General features: G+C 32.2%; 1 protein-coding gene and 1 pseudogene across 1 annotated transcript; one reads left to right on the top strand and one right to left on the bottom strand.

Annotated features, from left to right (window-relative positions):
- The first annotated feature begins 5,991 nt into the window (after window positions 1-5,991).
- On the top strand, window positions 5,992-12,160 carry LOC100779722 (uncharacterized; annotated as a pseudogene).
- Window positions 12,161-12,705: 545 nt separating this feature from the next.
- GASA34 (gibberellin-regulated protein 34) lies at window positions 12,706-15,286 on the bottom strand. The gene is made up of 4 exons (NM_001249065.3): window positions 15,109-15,286; window positions 14,945-14,989; window positions 14,752-14,785; window positions 12,706-13,281 (listed from the first exon to the last, which is right to left on the bottom strand). Exons 1-4 carry the CDS (start codon window positions 15,178-15,180, stop codon window positions 13,100-13,102), a joined length of 333 nt encoding a protein of 110 aa, NP_001235994.1. The 5' UTR covers window positions 15,181-15,286; the 3' UTR covers window positions 12,706-13,099.
- Between the last annotated feature and the right edge of the window lie 1,133 nt (window positions 15,287-16,419).

The following is a 16,419-nucleotide window of genomic DNA, read 5'->3' as shown; positions in this document are numbered from 1 at the left end:
TCGAAATCATGTCTGATCTGAGAGAAATTCCTTTCGCATCGTAACCTTTTCTTTTCCCGCAAAAATCCAAAAATAGTTCAGTAAAATTACAATCCCGATTTCGTTAACTGTTGGATTTGTGTGAAATTTTGATAAGTTGTTCGAGATTCAATTCTGCACAGCTTCACCGTTGGGATTTGCGAGATAATATTCATGGAGTGAGAGAAAGGAATCGTACAAAGACAATACAAATGGAGGTTTCAATCCCTTCTTCGTCTCTCAGACGTTTGGGAATTCCGTCGGAGCAGTCGGAGGAAAAACTGGAGAAATCTCAGGGAATCGCTAGAGATGCCGCTATCGCTTTCGGAAGACACGTGAGCCCGCTTAGAGGTAAGGGATGAGTTATTCACAATTGGGGATTAGTGAGAATATGCGTAGGGATCCTTAGATGGTCAAATTAGGATTTATTTTAGGGATGTTTTATTATATTGAAATTCTTCTTGTATGATTATGTGAAATTATGTGAGAGATTTTTACTCCCCGTAGATTGAGAAATATTCTTGTATAATTTGTTTGTGCTTTGAATAATATTAGTGTAATAAATAGTTATATTAGAATTATGAAATTATGATTGAAATTGTATATAAGTGATAAATCAAATATATGATGAATTGTAGAATAACATATTACTTTGATATTATAATATTGTTATGGAGATTGAATATAAGTGTAAAGTTGAATGTGTTAAATTGTGAGATACACGTAAATATAAGATGGTTGATTGTGACATTAATTGTGTTATGAGCTGTGAATTATACAATAACCTGACCAGTGCTTATATTAAGAAAAATGTTTATCGCAGTGTTAAAGAAAAAATGTAAGTTCCTAGTTAGGAACTAGTGTTAAATTGTAGCGCAATATGTTATATGGTTTAAAACACGAGTGTAAGGTCGTGTGTATTGTATAATTCATGAGCAACGTCTATGAATGAAATATGTGATGAATTGTGGAATGACATGTTGTTTTGAGATCACAATATTGTTATTGAGATTAAGTAAAAGTGTAAAGTAAAACATGTGTTGAATTGTCAGATACGTGAAAACATGTGATGGTGGATTGTGACATTATGAGATGTGAAATTGTGAATGAGTTTTGGTTGTGAATAAGTGTCTGATTAACTCTTGATGTGACATTATTTGTGTCGTAAGCTATGAATTGTACAATAACCCGACCAGTGTTATCTTGAGAAAAACGTTAATGCGCAGTGTTAAAGAGAAAGTGTAGGTTTCCTATTTAGGAACCAATGTTAAATTGTAGCGTAATATGTTGTACGTGTTTAAAACACGAGTGTGAGGTCGTGGGTATTGTATAATTCACGAGTAGTGTCTGTGTGCTAAAATGATTTTAGGGGTTGGATCTGAATCAGGAGGGAGAGGCCCTGACGGACTCTTCAGAGTGTAGGCCTTGGGGGTCACCCGGTTTGAGTGCTTCTTTAAGTCTATGTTAATCTCATATGGTTGGAACGTTCTCGCAAAACACTACGACCCTGACTGGTCTCCCTATGATTTTACTTAGTGAGAGTGACCTAACATACCCATTGTGTGGTGTGTCTTATCATGTACTCCTAAACGCCCCAGGGTGGTTTTTCACTGACATGGTATCACATTACATATAGACTTGAGTCTTAGCATAACTGTTTCATGTGCTTGCTAATTGTTTATTATGAAATTGATGTGTTATTATGTCTTGATCAGAGTGTGTGATTCTTGTGTAATGTGATTGATGATTGAAAAGTGTGATTGATGGTTGAAAAGTGAACTTTGAATGACAAAGTGGCGGAATTACGTGAGTTACGTGTAAGTAAGTTTTATTTGGTTTATATGATATGTATATCTAGTTGTCTTGCTTCTCTATTAGTTAGGAATGTGATAACTCACCCCGTGTGTTGTTTGTGTTTGGATCCTGTGATGATCTTGAACTTTGTGTTCGGGAGAGCAGATGATTAGGTAAATTGCTTTAAGGAACCTTGTTCTGAAGGACGTCGAAACGCAACGCTAATAGGATGTGACATTGGGATATATGCTTTTATATTAATTATATGAAGTCTTAGACGACATTGTTTGAGTCGAGATGACTTTATTATTTATTTAGACAAATTTGAATATAATGTAGAAGAAAATGAATGTAAGCCTTTTATCCCTTTGAAAGACTTGTATTTAAAAATGTTTTAAAAAAATATTTTTAATTAATATTTGAATTTTTATTCCTTTGTTAGTATATATGTGAGAAGTAGAGGGTGTCACAGTTCCAATGTTCTGGGGAGCAATAGTAAATATTTCAGTCAATACGTATTAACTTCATTCCAAACTTTTTCACTGTTGAACTGTTATCTTTTAGCTGTTAGGAGTTAGGATGATCAGGTTGTTTGTTGTGAATTGTTATAATAATAATTGATCAGGAAGGAGAAAGACTTAAACCGGTTATATTTTGTAAACGTGCTGCTTTGGTTTTTATCATAATATTGTATCAGTTGTTTGTAGCATTCTACTTAGTACTAGTGAAAATTTGCATAGTTGTAAGCAGAATGCTTACCTATGATGCTAATTCCTCTTGAATAGGGGCATATGCTAATTTGTATAGTGAAAATTTGCATAATTGCCTGATATAGTATGACAATAAACATCAGATTGGCTGATTTCTCTTTAACTAAAATTGAATTTCGTTATCAGATTTTCTTGCCTACTTGCCTAGAGTTTATTAAATTTGGAGTGAGAATACGTATTTATTTAAACATGTAGCTATTATTCATATCAGAAACAAGAAATTTATCTTGTTTCTTGGTAAACTTAAGAGATATATGTGTTCTGCTATATATGGTGGCTGCTGCTGCATTAAGTGATAAGGCAGGTAAAAGGTAAAAGGTTTGGAAATAATATACAGAATCTGGGGATCTAAAAGTTATAAGGCTTGAAGTGGACTTTTTCACTTAATTTGGTTCTTTGAGCAATATTTTGAATTATATGTAGATTCTTAATAGGAAAAAAAAAAACATGACTTTTTTTTTCTTTTTTGTTTTTTTAGTTATGTGATCCGCAGGTTCCTATCAAGATGCGAAACGAATGAAATTGACTCTCAGATGTTGGTCCAATCATGACTAATAGTTTCAATAAAACAAACATTGGTGAAGAAAAAATTATTAAAAATAATATTATTGTTATTGATTTCGTGCTTCTTCTTATGTAATTATATATTTTTTTGAAAGATAAGATTAATAAAGATCCTATACTTAATGCCAAATTTAATATTTCCTGTTTGATACACTTATAACATATATGGAGAGGGGTTAAAAAAAATATTTTATGAATTTGAAAGATTAAAAAATAATTTTTGATTTGGGGATTAAAATAAAAATACTTTTATATTTAAGGTCTAAAAAAATTTTAAGATTTTTTTTAAAAAAAAATCTGCTATGCTCTTTATGTGAGATAAATATTTTTTATTTATGTCTACAAGTTATCACGGATTTAAAATAACAGTCAACTATCAGTTGTATTGGATGTTGTGGGAAAAAATGCATAACCATTTAAGTGATTTAACAGCTGTTGTAGTTTCTAATGACCCTTTAATCTGTTTTTACATAAGACTTTTTTATATACATATGATATGTTTTTCTCCTTTTTATCTTTTTATTATATAAGATATTTTTTTTTGAATATTTTATTATATATGATATTGATAATGCTAGATAATAAGTTCACACTATTTTGTTTTATTTTTTATCATCATTTTAACCATTATGCTATTTACAATATTTTATAAATTTAGCTTATACTTCAAGATATTGATTATTGTTAGATGATAGGTTTATTTTATTTTTAAAGTTCAATATTAATTTATTTATTTTAATCATTACATTAATTAATTTAATGAAAGTGTGGCGTCTACTTAAAAATATGTTATTTTTACTTTATTTTAAATTTAATTGAAACTACTTTAGGATGTAGTATAAGATGAATAATGAAAAACAAAACAAGTAACAAATATAATAATTAAATTAAAATAATTGGTTTATAAATAAAAAGTTATGTGTTTAAACCAATTAAAAACTGCTGTAAAAAAATGAAAATTATAAATACCTCAAAATGATTTTTATTATTTAAATTAAATTAAACATGTTCATTTCTATTATTTTCTATTTTTAAGCTACTTCATAAGATCATTTTACCAAATACTTATGATTCAATGAGTTATTTTTTTAAACTTTCAATTATCAACTAATTTTCATAAAGAATAAAAATATAATATACTATTATAATCCTAAAAATAATAAAGAATATTACTACAATAATAATATAATACTCTATATTATAAAATAAAAAATAAAATAAACATAATACAAAATTACATATAATAATAAATTATTACAATAATAAAAAATATTATTATATATATATATATATATTAAATACTACACAAATAAAAATCTTTATACTTATGCATACTGCAATAGAAGGTATAATTATTAAGCATATATAAAGATTCTAATTATTATTATTATTATTATTATTATTATTATTATTATTATTATTATTATGTCAAAACCCTAAAACCCTGGTATCACTTTCTTTTTTTAAAAAAAGATCGACAAAAATTCATTAAATATAAGATGAGAATGACCCTAAGAAATGACCACCTCATAAGTCAATATGTTCAAAAGCAGGGTTGGTTGTGGTTATGGTGGGGTTATGGTACGGTTTTTTGATAAAAATGCTATTAAATGGTGGTGGCTTTGTGGGTTTCACATGGCCATATGGCGGTTATGACAGAAAAACGATTTAAAAAAAATGCAAGTGTTATATGCGTCCTGCCTAATTGCTAGTTGCACTTCCCTTTTCATATTTTTCCCATAATACCCTTTCTTGTAGAAAACTAAAACAAATGCAAGATGTTTTCACTCCCCCTAATTGCCATTTTATCATCCAAGAACCCCCACCTATCTATTACTGAAACTCTCGGTGATTGAAAGAGAGGGTGGTGTTGTCTGGAAACTTGGACATTCAATCTCTGAACACATAGGCTAAGTTGAGATCACAGAGATCATAACCCATAACTATTACCAAGGCAGAGAGAGAGCCATGGTTCTTTTGAATTGCTTGTTTAATGAGGGGTGTAGTAGGAAAGCCTCAATGCAACGCAAAACACATGCTACATTGTACATATTTTTTCACTATTTAGATATTTTTAAAAAAAATAATCTGTTTTTTAACATTAAAAAAATAAAAACTTGTTTGGTGCATAAAAAATGTAAATGGTTTGAGATTTGACAATGCAAATGGAATACATCCTTAGTAGTTAGTTCCTCACTCATAATTCAGTGGCAACTAGGGGGGAGGGTAAACATCTTGCAGCTGTTTTTGTTTTCTACAATAAAAGTGTATTATCGGGAAAAAAAATATAAAAAAATGAAGTGTACCTAGCAAAATAGTAGAAGTGGATATCCTTCGTAGTGTTTCGTGTTGTATCAATAAAGAAAGGAATAGTGTTATTCAGATAACATTGCAGTTATCATCACAATTTCTAGTATTTTTTGTTAACCATGTTTATTGGTGCATAATATCTGATTAATTTCTGTCGAAAAATCTAATTGATCACCTTTAGTGGGATTCTCCGCTCCCAGTCATGTTTTTTTATCCACAAGATTTAGTGGGGTTCTCCACTCCCAGTCATGTTTTTTTATCCACAAGACTCAAATTCAAGATCTTTCTTAAGGGATCAAATCTAGGATTACTCGGACCAGCCAGTGAAAGTATTAGTTGGTATGAAACCCTTTAAATTTAGATAGAGCCATGTGTAGCCATGAGTAGCAAATTTGCTATGGACTTTTGATTCTGTTAAACATTGCCCTTTTTTTTTCTTTAGCTTTCCTTCATTTTGGTTTGTCATCTTATGTTACTAATTCAATGGTTTATTCTTCTGCTTGCTTCTCAGGAATCTTTCTTGCAATTTCCAATCATGACTTTGCTAGAAGTAATTAAGGATGCTTCAGTCAATTGAAAACAACTTGATTCACCTTTGGACTACCCAATTGTTCTGAACCCAAATGGCATCTTACCTAATTTAAAGTTGCCTGAAGTTAAAGATGAATCTTCCTCATCCCTCGTAGAGCCCCTTATTGGGTGGCCAATTTCACAAACTGATGCTGAGATCATTGACATCAACAAAAAGTTCTTGACGCAACTAAAGGCTAAGCTTAAGAACTCTAATAATTTGGATAAGGGTGAGTTTATTAGTAGTTTGAATTCCTATCTAGAAAACATCGAGGGCAAATTAGGGATTGTGATTGGGGTTGATTCATCCCGGAGTGGTTATACCAGGATTTTGATTGATAAGCTTGGAGTTTTCATAGGTAAAGATGTTGCTAGCCTGGTTTTGGATGAGAATGTTTCTTTGGAGATTTGGGAAATGGTCAGGGCTTTGATTGTTAATAGTATTATTGAGCATTCTTGTTATTCAAACCTGGTTACAAAGTTAGTGGGAAATCTTAGCATAAATTATCTTGTAACCTATTTAACCTAAGTTAGAGGAGTTAGCTTAGGTGGTTAGTTCTTAGTTTGATCATGTAACTTGAGTTAGAGTTAGTTATTCTAGCAACTAACTATATAACCAACTGTAGTGACTAATCATTGTAAGTTAATCTCACTCAATAATGAGTCAGCCTTCCCTTATCTTTTTCTCTTAGCTTCTTTAGCAAGTTTTCGCTACAAGTTTTATCCATTAATGGGGCAGATGCAGGTCCTTTGATGGTATTAGAGCTCTTCTCTTGAAGATCTTTGTTACGCCACTCTTCATCCTTGTTCCTTATTTCTTTTCGGTTGATTCTTCACCATGAGTAGCAACTAATCACAACAAGATCAATCCCTAAACATAGATAGTCCCTTTTATCGTCATCCGGGAGAGAATCCTGCAACTGCACTAGTTTCACCTGTTCTTGATTCATCAAATTACAATTCTTGGAGTCGATTAATGCTCACTGCATTGAGTGTGAAAAATAAAGCTGAGTTTGTCGATGACTCAATCAAAAGGTATGCATTAGATCATGTCCTTCACACGGCTTGGAAGAGGAGCAACAACATGGTTGTTTCTTGGCTTGTTAATTCGGTCACACCTTAAATTAGACAGAGCATATTATGGATGGATGATGATCGAGGTATACGAAGGATTTGAAGTCAAGATACCCATAGGTGATTTGTTAAGAATTTTTGAGTTGCAGCAAGACATGACATCAATCAAGCAAGGTGATTGCACTATAACTGATTATTTTACAAAATTAAGGATTATAGAACATGTTGAAAGTATGGGCATTATTGTTATTGATGATCATTAAGTGTAATTTACCTTATGTAATTTTGCTGACACTTTGAGCTCAATTATGATATGTTTCTGATTACTTGTTCTCTATGTTTGCATGCATGTTTGTGTTAGAGTAATGTTAACAGGTTTTGTCTTGAATGAAGACATTATGTTGGACCAATTATGTACTCTCAACTAATGGTCACATTAAGGAGAAGACTAATTTGTAGTACATGGAAGGGACTATGTCGATTAGATGATGTACAACCGCCATGACTCAAATTGGTTCCTATTCTTAATCATGAAATTATGATGTACCCAATGTATAGAACAATTTAGTCAATTTTAATGCGCATTATGTTAGTTAATCTATTTATTTATTTAGTCCATAATGTTTATTAATGTCACATGAGCCAAGTGGGAGAATGTTAGAATTTATGTCTCATGTGAGAGGCATGTGACTTATGTAGGGACTAATAAGTAAATAATTAACGATTAAGGACTAAATTGTAATTGGACTTAATAGGAGAAGTTTCTAGGGTTGACTGCTACTTGATGGGAGTAGTGGTTATAAAAGGGGCTTAATACCCACTAACGTGAAATAAGGTCCCCTTCCTGACCAGAAAAGTGTTCTCTCTCACTCATAGCCATCACTAACGGAGAGAGGCAGAAAAGAAAGGCCAAAGGAAGTGAAATCTTATTTCTCTCATCTTTCAAGGAAATCAAAGCGCACCGGAGAGAAGTTCCTATGGAGAAAGGTACAAGTCTTCCTATGGAGAAAGGTACACATCATTATCTATTGTTGTTTATTGATTGTTTGTGAGAACCATAGGTTTCAAGATCCTGTTGTTTCCTATCATTGATAGTTTAGGAAACCCCTTAAGAATATTTACATTACCTAGCATAGCTAAGGTCTTTTCATATGTTGTTCAACAAGAAAGACAAATAAGTAGCAGTGACTTGATAGGAGGCAATAATCTAATCAATGCAGCAACAAGCATAATTCCATTGAATTCGTGTACATATTGTGGTAAGGATAATCATATTGTTGACACATGTTTTAGAAAGAATGGTTTTCCTCTAAATTATGTTTCCAAAGGAGGAAGAAATAATCAAAGTGGCTCAAGCAGAGGGAGTTCTAGTGGAAGAGGAAGCAAGATATGCACACATTGTGGTTTCATCAACCACCCTATTGATGAGTGTTACAAAAAGCATGGATATCCTCCTGGACACAAGCTCTATAAGCCTCAAGGCTCAAACATCAACAATATCAATGTTGTGAAAGAAAAGAGTGATGGTCTTGTCCTAGAAAGGAATCAAGAGGCACAAAGTGATGAAGTAAAGCGGACTTCTTAGCAGTATAAGGCTTTGATGACACTGCTACAACAACAAAATTCAATTCACAACAATTCACACGTGAATCAAATCAGTGGTTCTAATGGTTCCAACAACATACACCAGATAATGTCTCAGCCTTCTCCCATTTTTTTTCCTTTTACAAGAAGATAGATCCTATATTTATCAAACTTCCCACTGGTCACGCAGTCATTCTAACTCATGCAAGCAGAGTTTAATTCTCTCAATCCCTATATCTTGAGGATGTCTTATATATACCTAGCTTCCAATTCAACTTAATTTCGATATCTAAATTACTTCCTTGTCGGTCTTTTAAGCTGACTTTCATGAATGACAAATGTTTCATACAGGATATGTAGAACCTATGGAGGATTGGTACAATTGATATGGTGGGAGGTCATTATAGGCTCAAGATGTTTCCTATTGGTGCTTGCAAAGAGCATAAATCCAGTTCCACAACAGATTTTATCCCCTCCAATGTATCAGCTTTCTCATGTAATAGAATGTCCATAGATTTGTGGCATTTTAGACTTGGGCACCCATCATTTGAAAGGTTTTGGTTGTTAAAAGAGAAATATTCTCTTCTCAATTCAGACAAACAATTTGTATGTGATACTTGTCATTTTTCAAAATAGAAAAAACTGTCATTTCCCGATAGTAATTCCTATGCTTCTTGTGCTTTTGCTCTTATACATATTGATATTTGGGGGCCTTGTAATGTGAATTATTTGAATGGTTACAAGTATTTTTTGACTATAGTTGATGATCATACAATGTTTGTTTGGGTTTTTCGATTGCATTCTAAGGCTGAGACACAATCTCATTTGAAGAATTTTGTTAGCACTGCTGAAAGGCAGTTTGATACAAAGATTAAAACCATTAGGTCTGATAATGGTTTAGAATTCATTATGAAGCAGTTCTATGATGAAACTGGAATTGTGCATCAAACTACTTGTGTTGAAACTCCCCAAGATAATGGAATAGTAGAAAGAAAACACCAACATCTACTTAATGTCACTAGATCTTTGTTATTTCAATCCAATTTGCCTTCTATTTTTTGGTCCTATGTTTTAGTTCATTTCGCTGTTCTTGTTAATTGCATGCCCACTTCTTTTCTTCATAATAAAACTCCATATGAAAATTTGTATGGAACTACTTATGACATTGATTCCTTAAAGGTATTTGGTTGTCTGTGTTTTTCTAGTACACTAACTAGAAATAGAAAAAAACTTGATCCAAGAGTTGCAACTTTTTACATCACTTTAGATCCCAAAACTAGAGTTGTTTATGTTTCTAGGAATGTCATTTTTTATGAAGATTGCTTCTCTTTCACTAATCAAAATAAACCTGATCCAATTACTGTCTTACCTTTACCTACTTCTTCATCTCATAGTGTCAACTAATCATACCATAGATGAATCTAGTGTCACTAATTCTAATCCTTCTACCTCACAACAAATCACTCAAACTCCTAGAAGATCTTTGAGACAGGTACACAAGCCGAGCAAATTTAAAGACATTCATATCTCATATTCACCATCAACTGCTGCCAGTTGCTCTATAGGTACTTGCCTTTATCCTATTAGTTTTATTCTCTCCTATAGCAGACTGTCTTCTTCTTATCACAATGCCATTATGTCTGTCACACAACATGTTGAACCTTAGTCATATAGTTAAGCCTCTAAAGATCCTCATTGGGTTGAAGCCATGAATGCAGAGATTAAAGCATTAGAGCTCCATGAGACTTGGGCTTTTATTGATCTTCCTCGACATAAGACTGCAATGGGATGCATCCTCTTATAGAAGGTTAATTGGAAGATTGATCTATTTGACTAATACAAGGCCTGATATTACTTATGTTGTACAATATTTGAGTCGATTTGTTGTTGAACCCATTACCGCTCATCAATAGGTAACATCCAAAATTCTCAGATACATCAAAGGATCACCAGGTGCAGGGATTCTTTTATATGCTAATAGTGAAGTTCATTTAAAAGGCTTCAGTGATTTGAATTGGGCTGGTTGCCTGGATACTAGAAGATTCATTACTGGTTATGCCATATACATTGGTAGTTCATTGATCTCATGGAAGTATAAGAAACAAGCAACTGTTTCAAGGAGCTCATTAGAGGCTGAGTACAGAGTTTTGGCAAGTGCCACATGTGAGATACAATGGCACACTTTCTTGCCGGAGGAATTCATCCTGCTACTTTGTATTGTGATAATAAGTATGCTCTCCACATATTTGTCAATCCTATCTTCCATGAAAGAACCAAACACATTGAAATTGATTTCCATATAGTTCGAGAGAAGATGATGATTGGGCTTGTGAAATTGCTTCATGTCTCCTCTGCATATCAGCTTGCAGATATCAACACCAAAGCTCTCATGCCTGGTGTTTTTTAGTTTTTGTATTCCAAGCTAGGAATGGATGCCACCATTCCTAGCTTGAGGGGGGCTCTTGGCATAGATTAGCTTGTAATCCATTTAACCCGAGTTAGAGGAGTTAGATTAGGTGGTTAGTTCTTAATTTGATCATGTGACTTGAGTTAGAGTTAGTTAGTTGCAAGTTAGTTATTCTAGCAACTAACTATATAACCAACTGTAGTGACTAATCATTGTAAGCTAATCTCATTCAATAATAATCCGCCCTTCCCTTATCCTTTTCTCTTAGCTTTTTTTTAACAAGTTTTCTCTATAAGTTTTATCCATTAATGGCAAATGCAAGTTCTTTGAGGAAAAAAGAGGTCTGATTTGCTCTGTTTATGCATTTAGCATGGTTTCAATCTTGGTTCATAAAAAATGCTTGCGATTTTAAGGTACTTTCTTACTCCGTCCAAAGATGCTTATAACAGTATGGTAACTATGAAGAAGAAGTGCGAGTGCCAAGCACTATTGGCCATTGAGAAAGCAAGTGATAGGAATCTGAAGAGGAAGAACTTACTTATGGCAAAGGAGGCTTCCATTATGCTTATGATGGCATATGATGGTTTCTCTGTGTCTGATATTTGTTTGCATTATCTGATTGCATCATCCAACATTAATGATGTGATGTTATCCCCTTCATTCAGGAAGTTGAACGACAAAGAGTTAATAAATTTGATTCATTATTTAGCCAAGTGGTTGAAGAAATATGAGAGGTTTCCTCAAGCAGGACCATGTCCAAAAGAAGTCTCATCGGTTTTGTGTTTGAATTGAAGGCTTGTGATTGGGTTCCTAAACTTGAAGATGTTATAAAATGTCTTGGTTTAGTGCTTGATGAGAATTTTTCTTCATTGGTGTTACATCCACAATTTCATGAAGAGCTGAGATCAATGAAGGATTGGTTAGTTGTTTAACTGCCGACACCAAATTTTGTCACTTGATGGCCGATGTAGTGGACAAACTAAAGATCGAAGTCAAAGGTGGAAATAATTACGTTCATTCCAAAGATTCATTTTGGACATGCTTTCATTTTTTGCTATGCACTATGTAATGGTACTAATTGAGGATAACATTGAGAACCATTTTCGTTTGGAGTGATACTTGACCAACCCTTAAGCAATTAGCAGTAACTTTGTAATTTTTTATATACCACCATTATATTAACTTTTTTTGGGGGTTCACAACTTTGGTCTTTGTATGCCTTGCTTTATGTTCTGCATAACTATTTTCTTGTGATCCATAATATTTTTTGCTGCTACGTTAGTTACGCTATCCAATTGGTCTTGATGACTTACGAGAGGAGTTCTTCTGTGTGTTTTGCTTGGGCACACACACAAAAATTATACTCATACAAATGTTCAAAGACTTTTATTTCTTTTCATTGCACGTTTGCATCTGTGTCAATTTCATTTGAAATCCAAAATCATTTTGCTTTTTTCGTAAAAGCTAATATTATTAGGTTCAGGATTTACACGTCACAAATGTGAATTTTTTGTATGTAAACATGAAACCAAACACGTTACTTTTGCTTGTACTTGTTAATATTTTGCCAATAAGGAATTACAAGCTAAAGTGTATCGATCGATGCCATGCATGTGACATTTAAACATGATAATAATATGTTTGCCATTGTTCATACAATAAAGTGAAAAAGAGAAATGATAGCATAGCCTCATGGAATTTCCATAGATACATGATAAAAAAGAAAAAAGAAAAAAAATCCATAGATGACAGCAACAGTATTAGACACACTTCATTTAAAAGCCAACAATGCCATAATAAGGAGTGGTATGATGCAGAGGAGCCCACACACACACTATCTCCAAAAGGCATCTTCAATACAACAAAGTATTACTAAGACCAAAATGGACATACATTTTTTGGTTAATTAAGACATAGAAAGGACCAAGAAAATTATATGATATGGATATAATAAATTAAAGCTATATTATATCTTTGTTAATTTGATGAAGAACATAGCATAAGGTTATTAAGGGCATTTGGGTCCTCCTTCCTTGGTCTTCCAGTTGTTGTAGCAAGGGCACACTGCTTTGTTCCCATAATACCCCGGTGGCACACATAGGCACTTCCTACAACACTTCTGACAGAAAAACATGCAGGGCTTGTGGTACTGGGTCTTGCCACACCTCCTTGAGCATTGTGATGGGCATTCTGGTCATATCACATTTTCCAAAAAGAGAAAATTAATGATAATTCAACAAAGTTAAAGTCAAAGGCTCAAATCAAAAGAATGACCAGATGCACCTTTTACGGTAACATATTTGACCACAAAGTTAAAAAGACCAAGTTTGGAAATAGTATGTTGAACATGGGCAGAAGAAGGTACTTATTATTGTTTTTGTCATTTACACGCTTACCAATTTGAGTTAAGAACTACTAAGAAGCAAGCAAACAAACACACACATGTGCCCTTTTAAATTTAGTTAAGGTTGGTTTTAATATAATTAATTTTAATGTTTAAATTAAGTATAGTTAAGATGTGTGATTAAATTATTAGCAAGTTGATTCTATGTTGAAACTTGTGTCACTATTTAACCAAACAGAAACAAACTCAATACAGAGATTATGTACTAGGCACAATGAGGGAGAAATATTGCTTGTCATCATGATTATCAAACTTTCGAGTTAACTCGCTAATTTTTAAGACTTTATGAGTCTACTTGTCCTTTGCGAGTTGATTCTTTAGTAAATTCTTTTTTTAGTAAACTCTAGGTAAATTCTAATAACCCCAAGTAAATCTGGTAAACTCTCTCGAGTTTACCACCGAGTCCACAACGAGTTAGCAAGTTAAAAAAATTAGACCAAAATATAAGTCATTTTGTATTGTTTTCTGTCTGTTTAGTATTCAACATACCTTCATTTAGCGTGTTATTCCTTGTTCTCTAATAACATCAAACCCTCAATGAGAATGATCTACCACTATTATAACCACCTCTACAAATTATTGTCCACTGGTGATGTATTATTACTAGACTTAGTTATTTAAATATTCTGAACTTTATAATTTACTGTTTTACTTTATTATATTGTTGAAATGTTTAATTAGTATGTTATTTATAGATATTTTGTTATTATTTTTATATGAAGTAGATTTTTACGAGTCTACGAGTTGAGTCTACTCTATGAAAGTTTCACGAATCTGTGTAAATTCTCGAGTTTGATAACTTTGTTTGCCATTGTTAAATTAATTTATGGAGATCTAGAAGTCAAGAAATGATGCAAATCTAACTTTTTCATTAAAAATCTCATTCTATACTAATTTCAATGAACTTTAACCACCGACAGTTTAAAATTACATTATTATTTATTTATAAATTGTTATTTACGATAAATTTAATAATTTTTATAATAATTATTTTAAAAATATTATATAAAGATAATTTTTTATTGGTGAAAAGTTTCATAATGACTGTGCATGTTTAAACATTTTTTTTAAAAAAAAAAAAAAAGAAATCTGTTGTCTGGGGTAGCTGTGTGAAATTGTTCCATTCTTGTTTCTTTGCTAACAATTTTTCATGTTCAAGTTTGGAGAGATCTCCAAGTTGGTTTTACCATAAGACAAGTAGAAGAAGAAAAGAAAGAACCAAAAGAATGAATGGTAGAAAGAACTTATTCACTTACGGAAGCTTTTGAGACTGCCAGGTCCATATTTTTTCTGCAATTATTATGCATAGCAGAAGTTAGCAAAAAGCATTCACTACCCTTCTCAAAGCAAAGATCCAAATTAATAAAAAATCCCTTCTTTATTCTTTGGTCTAACCCCAATAAAGAGATCTAGAGAGAGAAACAAAAGAAGATCATGAAGATGTTATACCTTGTCATTGTAGTGGTGGCCTCCATGTCCATGAGATGCCATAACCTACAAAACCAAACCAAGATAAAACAATGTAAGAACCTTTTAAAACCACAACAGTTTCAAACCAGATTTAAAAGTGTATACTCTGTGCATGTGTGTGTTTTCCTACATAAAAGACCAACCACTGTTTGAAGCATGGAAATGGCAATGAGGGCAATGATCAAAACAGAAAGTAACTTATTAGCCACAGCCATTGTTGCAAGCAAACAGAAATAAAACCAACCCCCTTGCTAGTGCAAATTAAAGCACCAAAAAGAACAAAAGGGTATCAAAGAGAGATGAAGAAGGGTGTGTGGTGACATAAATTAAAGAGTTCAATGTCCCATTTATAGAGGAACGTTGTTGATGGGGTTGGAATCCCCACCTTAATTAGCAGCAAGATTTATTATTGAGTGTGAACACTCGCAGAGAGTTTTATTGTGATACCAAGAACAAGCATATGACACATGTGTGTCACCATTAATTATGTTATTATTATATCTAGACGGTGCATGATAGTAGTATAATCTATGAGAAGTCATCGTACGGTCCACATTACGGAATAGAAGTTAGTTAGCTTCTTAAATGTGAAGTTACTTTTCAGTTGTGCAGAGAATTGCAATTTGCTTGTTCCCATTATTATGAAAATTAAAAATAAAAAAAACTACCAAGTGGGGAAAAAACAAAAGGGGCGTTGGTTAAATTAACTTGCGTACCATGATGGTTTTATTATGGATAATAGTAATGTAGATAAGCTGCCAACTACTTATAAGTTTATTAAATATTTTGCGTTATCAATTGGGAAAATGGTCCTCTAAAAAAAAATAATGGAACATGGCTATAAGCCCTCAATTGGGCCAATGTAGATAACTGGACTACTGGAGTATTATAGGGAGTATTACATGGGCACTTTATTTTTATTATTTTTATTTACAATCAGTTAATTTTATTAAACATATTACTAAGAAGATTTAAATTTCATTCACTCTTAAACTTTTATTTTTAATTATTAAGTCAATTTTATATCTTCCGTGTTGCATGGAGATTTGAATAATATATGGGTTATATTATTAATATGATCAAATTTCATTTTTAGTCTTTTATTTTATTTATTAGGTTCAGTTTAATTATTTAGATTTTCAAAATTTTAATTTTTCTTTTATATTTTTAAAATAGGTTTTTCATCAATATAAATTTGATTTGGTTAATAATTTTAAGACATTAATGGTTAAAATCCGTCATAAAATATAGTATTATTTTGAAACATTTCTATTCATGTAATTAAGATAATGATGGTTAAAAATTTTCAACTAATATTTATAAAATTGAAATAAGTAATTGCAAACCAAGATGTTTCTCTGAAGCTACTCTTGCTACCTCAGCATCATGGCAACTAAGTTGCTATCGATTTAAGTGCATGTTTAATTTGTAAATGGAAACCTTTTATTTTTTAT

Source organism: Glycine max, chromosome 19 (genome assembly GCF_000004515.6).
Source record: "Glycine max cultivar Williams 82 chromosome 19, Glycine_max_v4.0, whole genome shotgun sequence".
Classification (NCBI taxonomy): domain Eukaryota; kingdom Viridiplantae; phylum Streptophyta; class Magnoliopsida; order Fabales; family Fabaceae; genus Glycine; species Glycine max.
The sequence above is the reverse complement of the archived record's forward strand: the minus strand, read 5'-3'. Positions and strand labels throughout refer to the sequence as shown.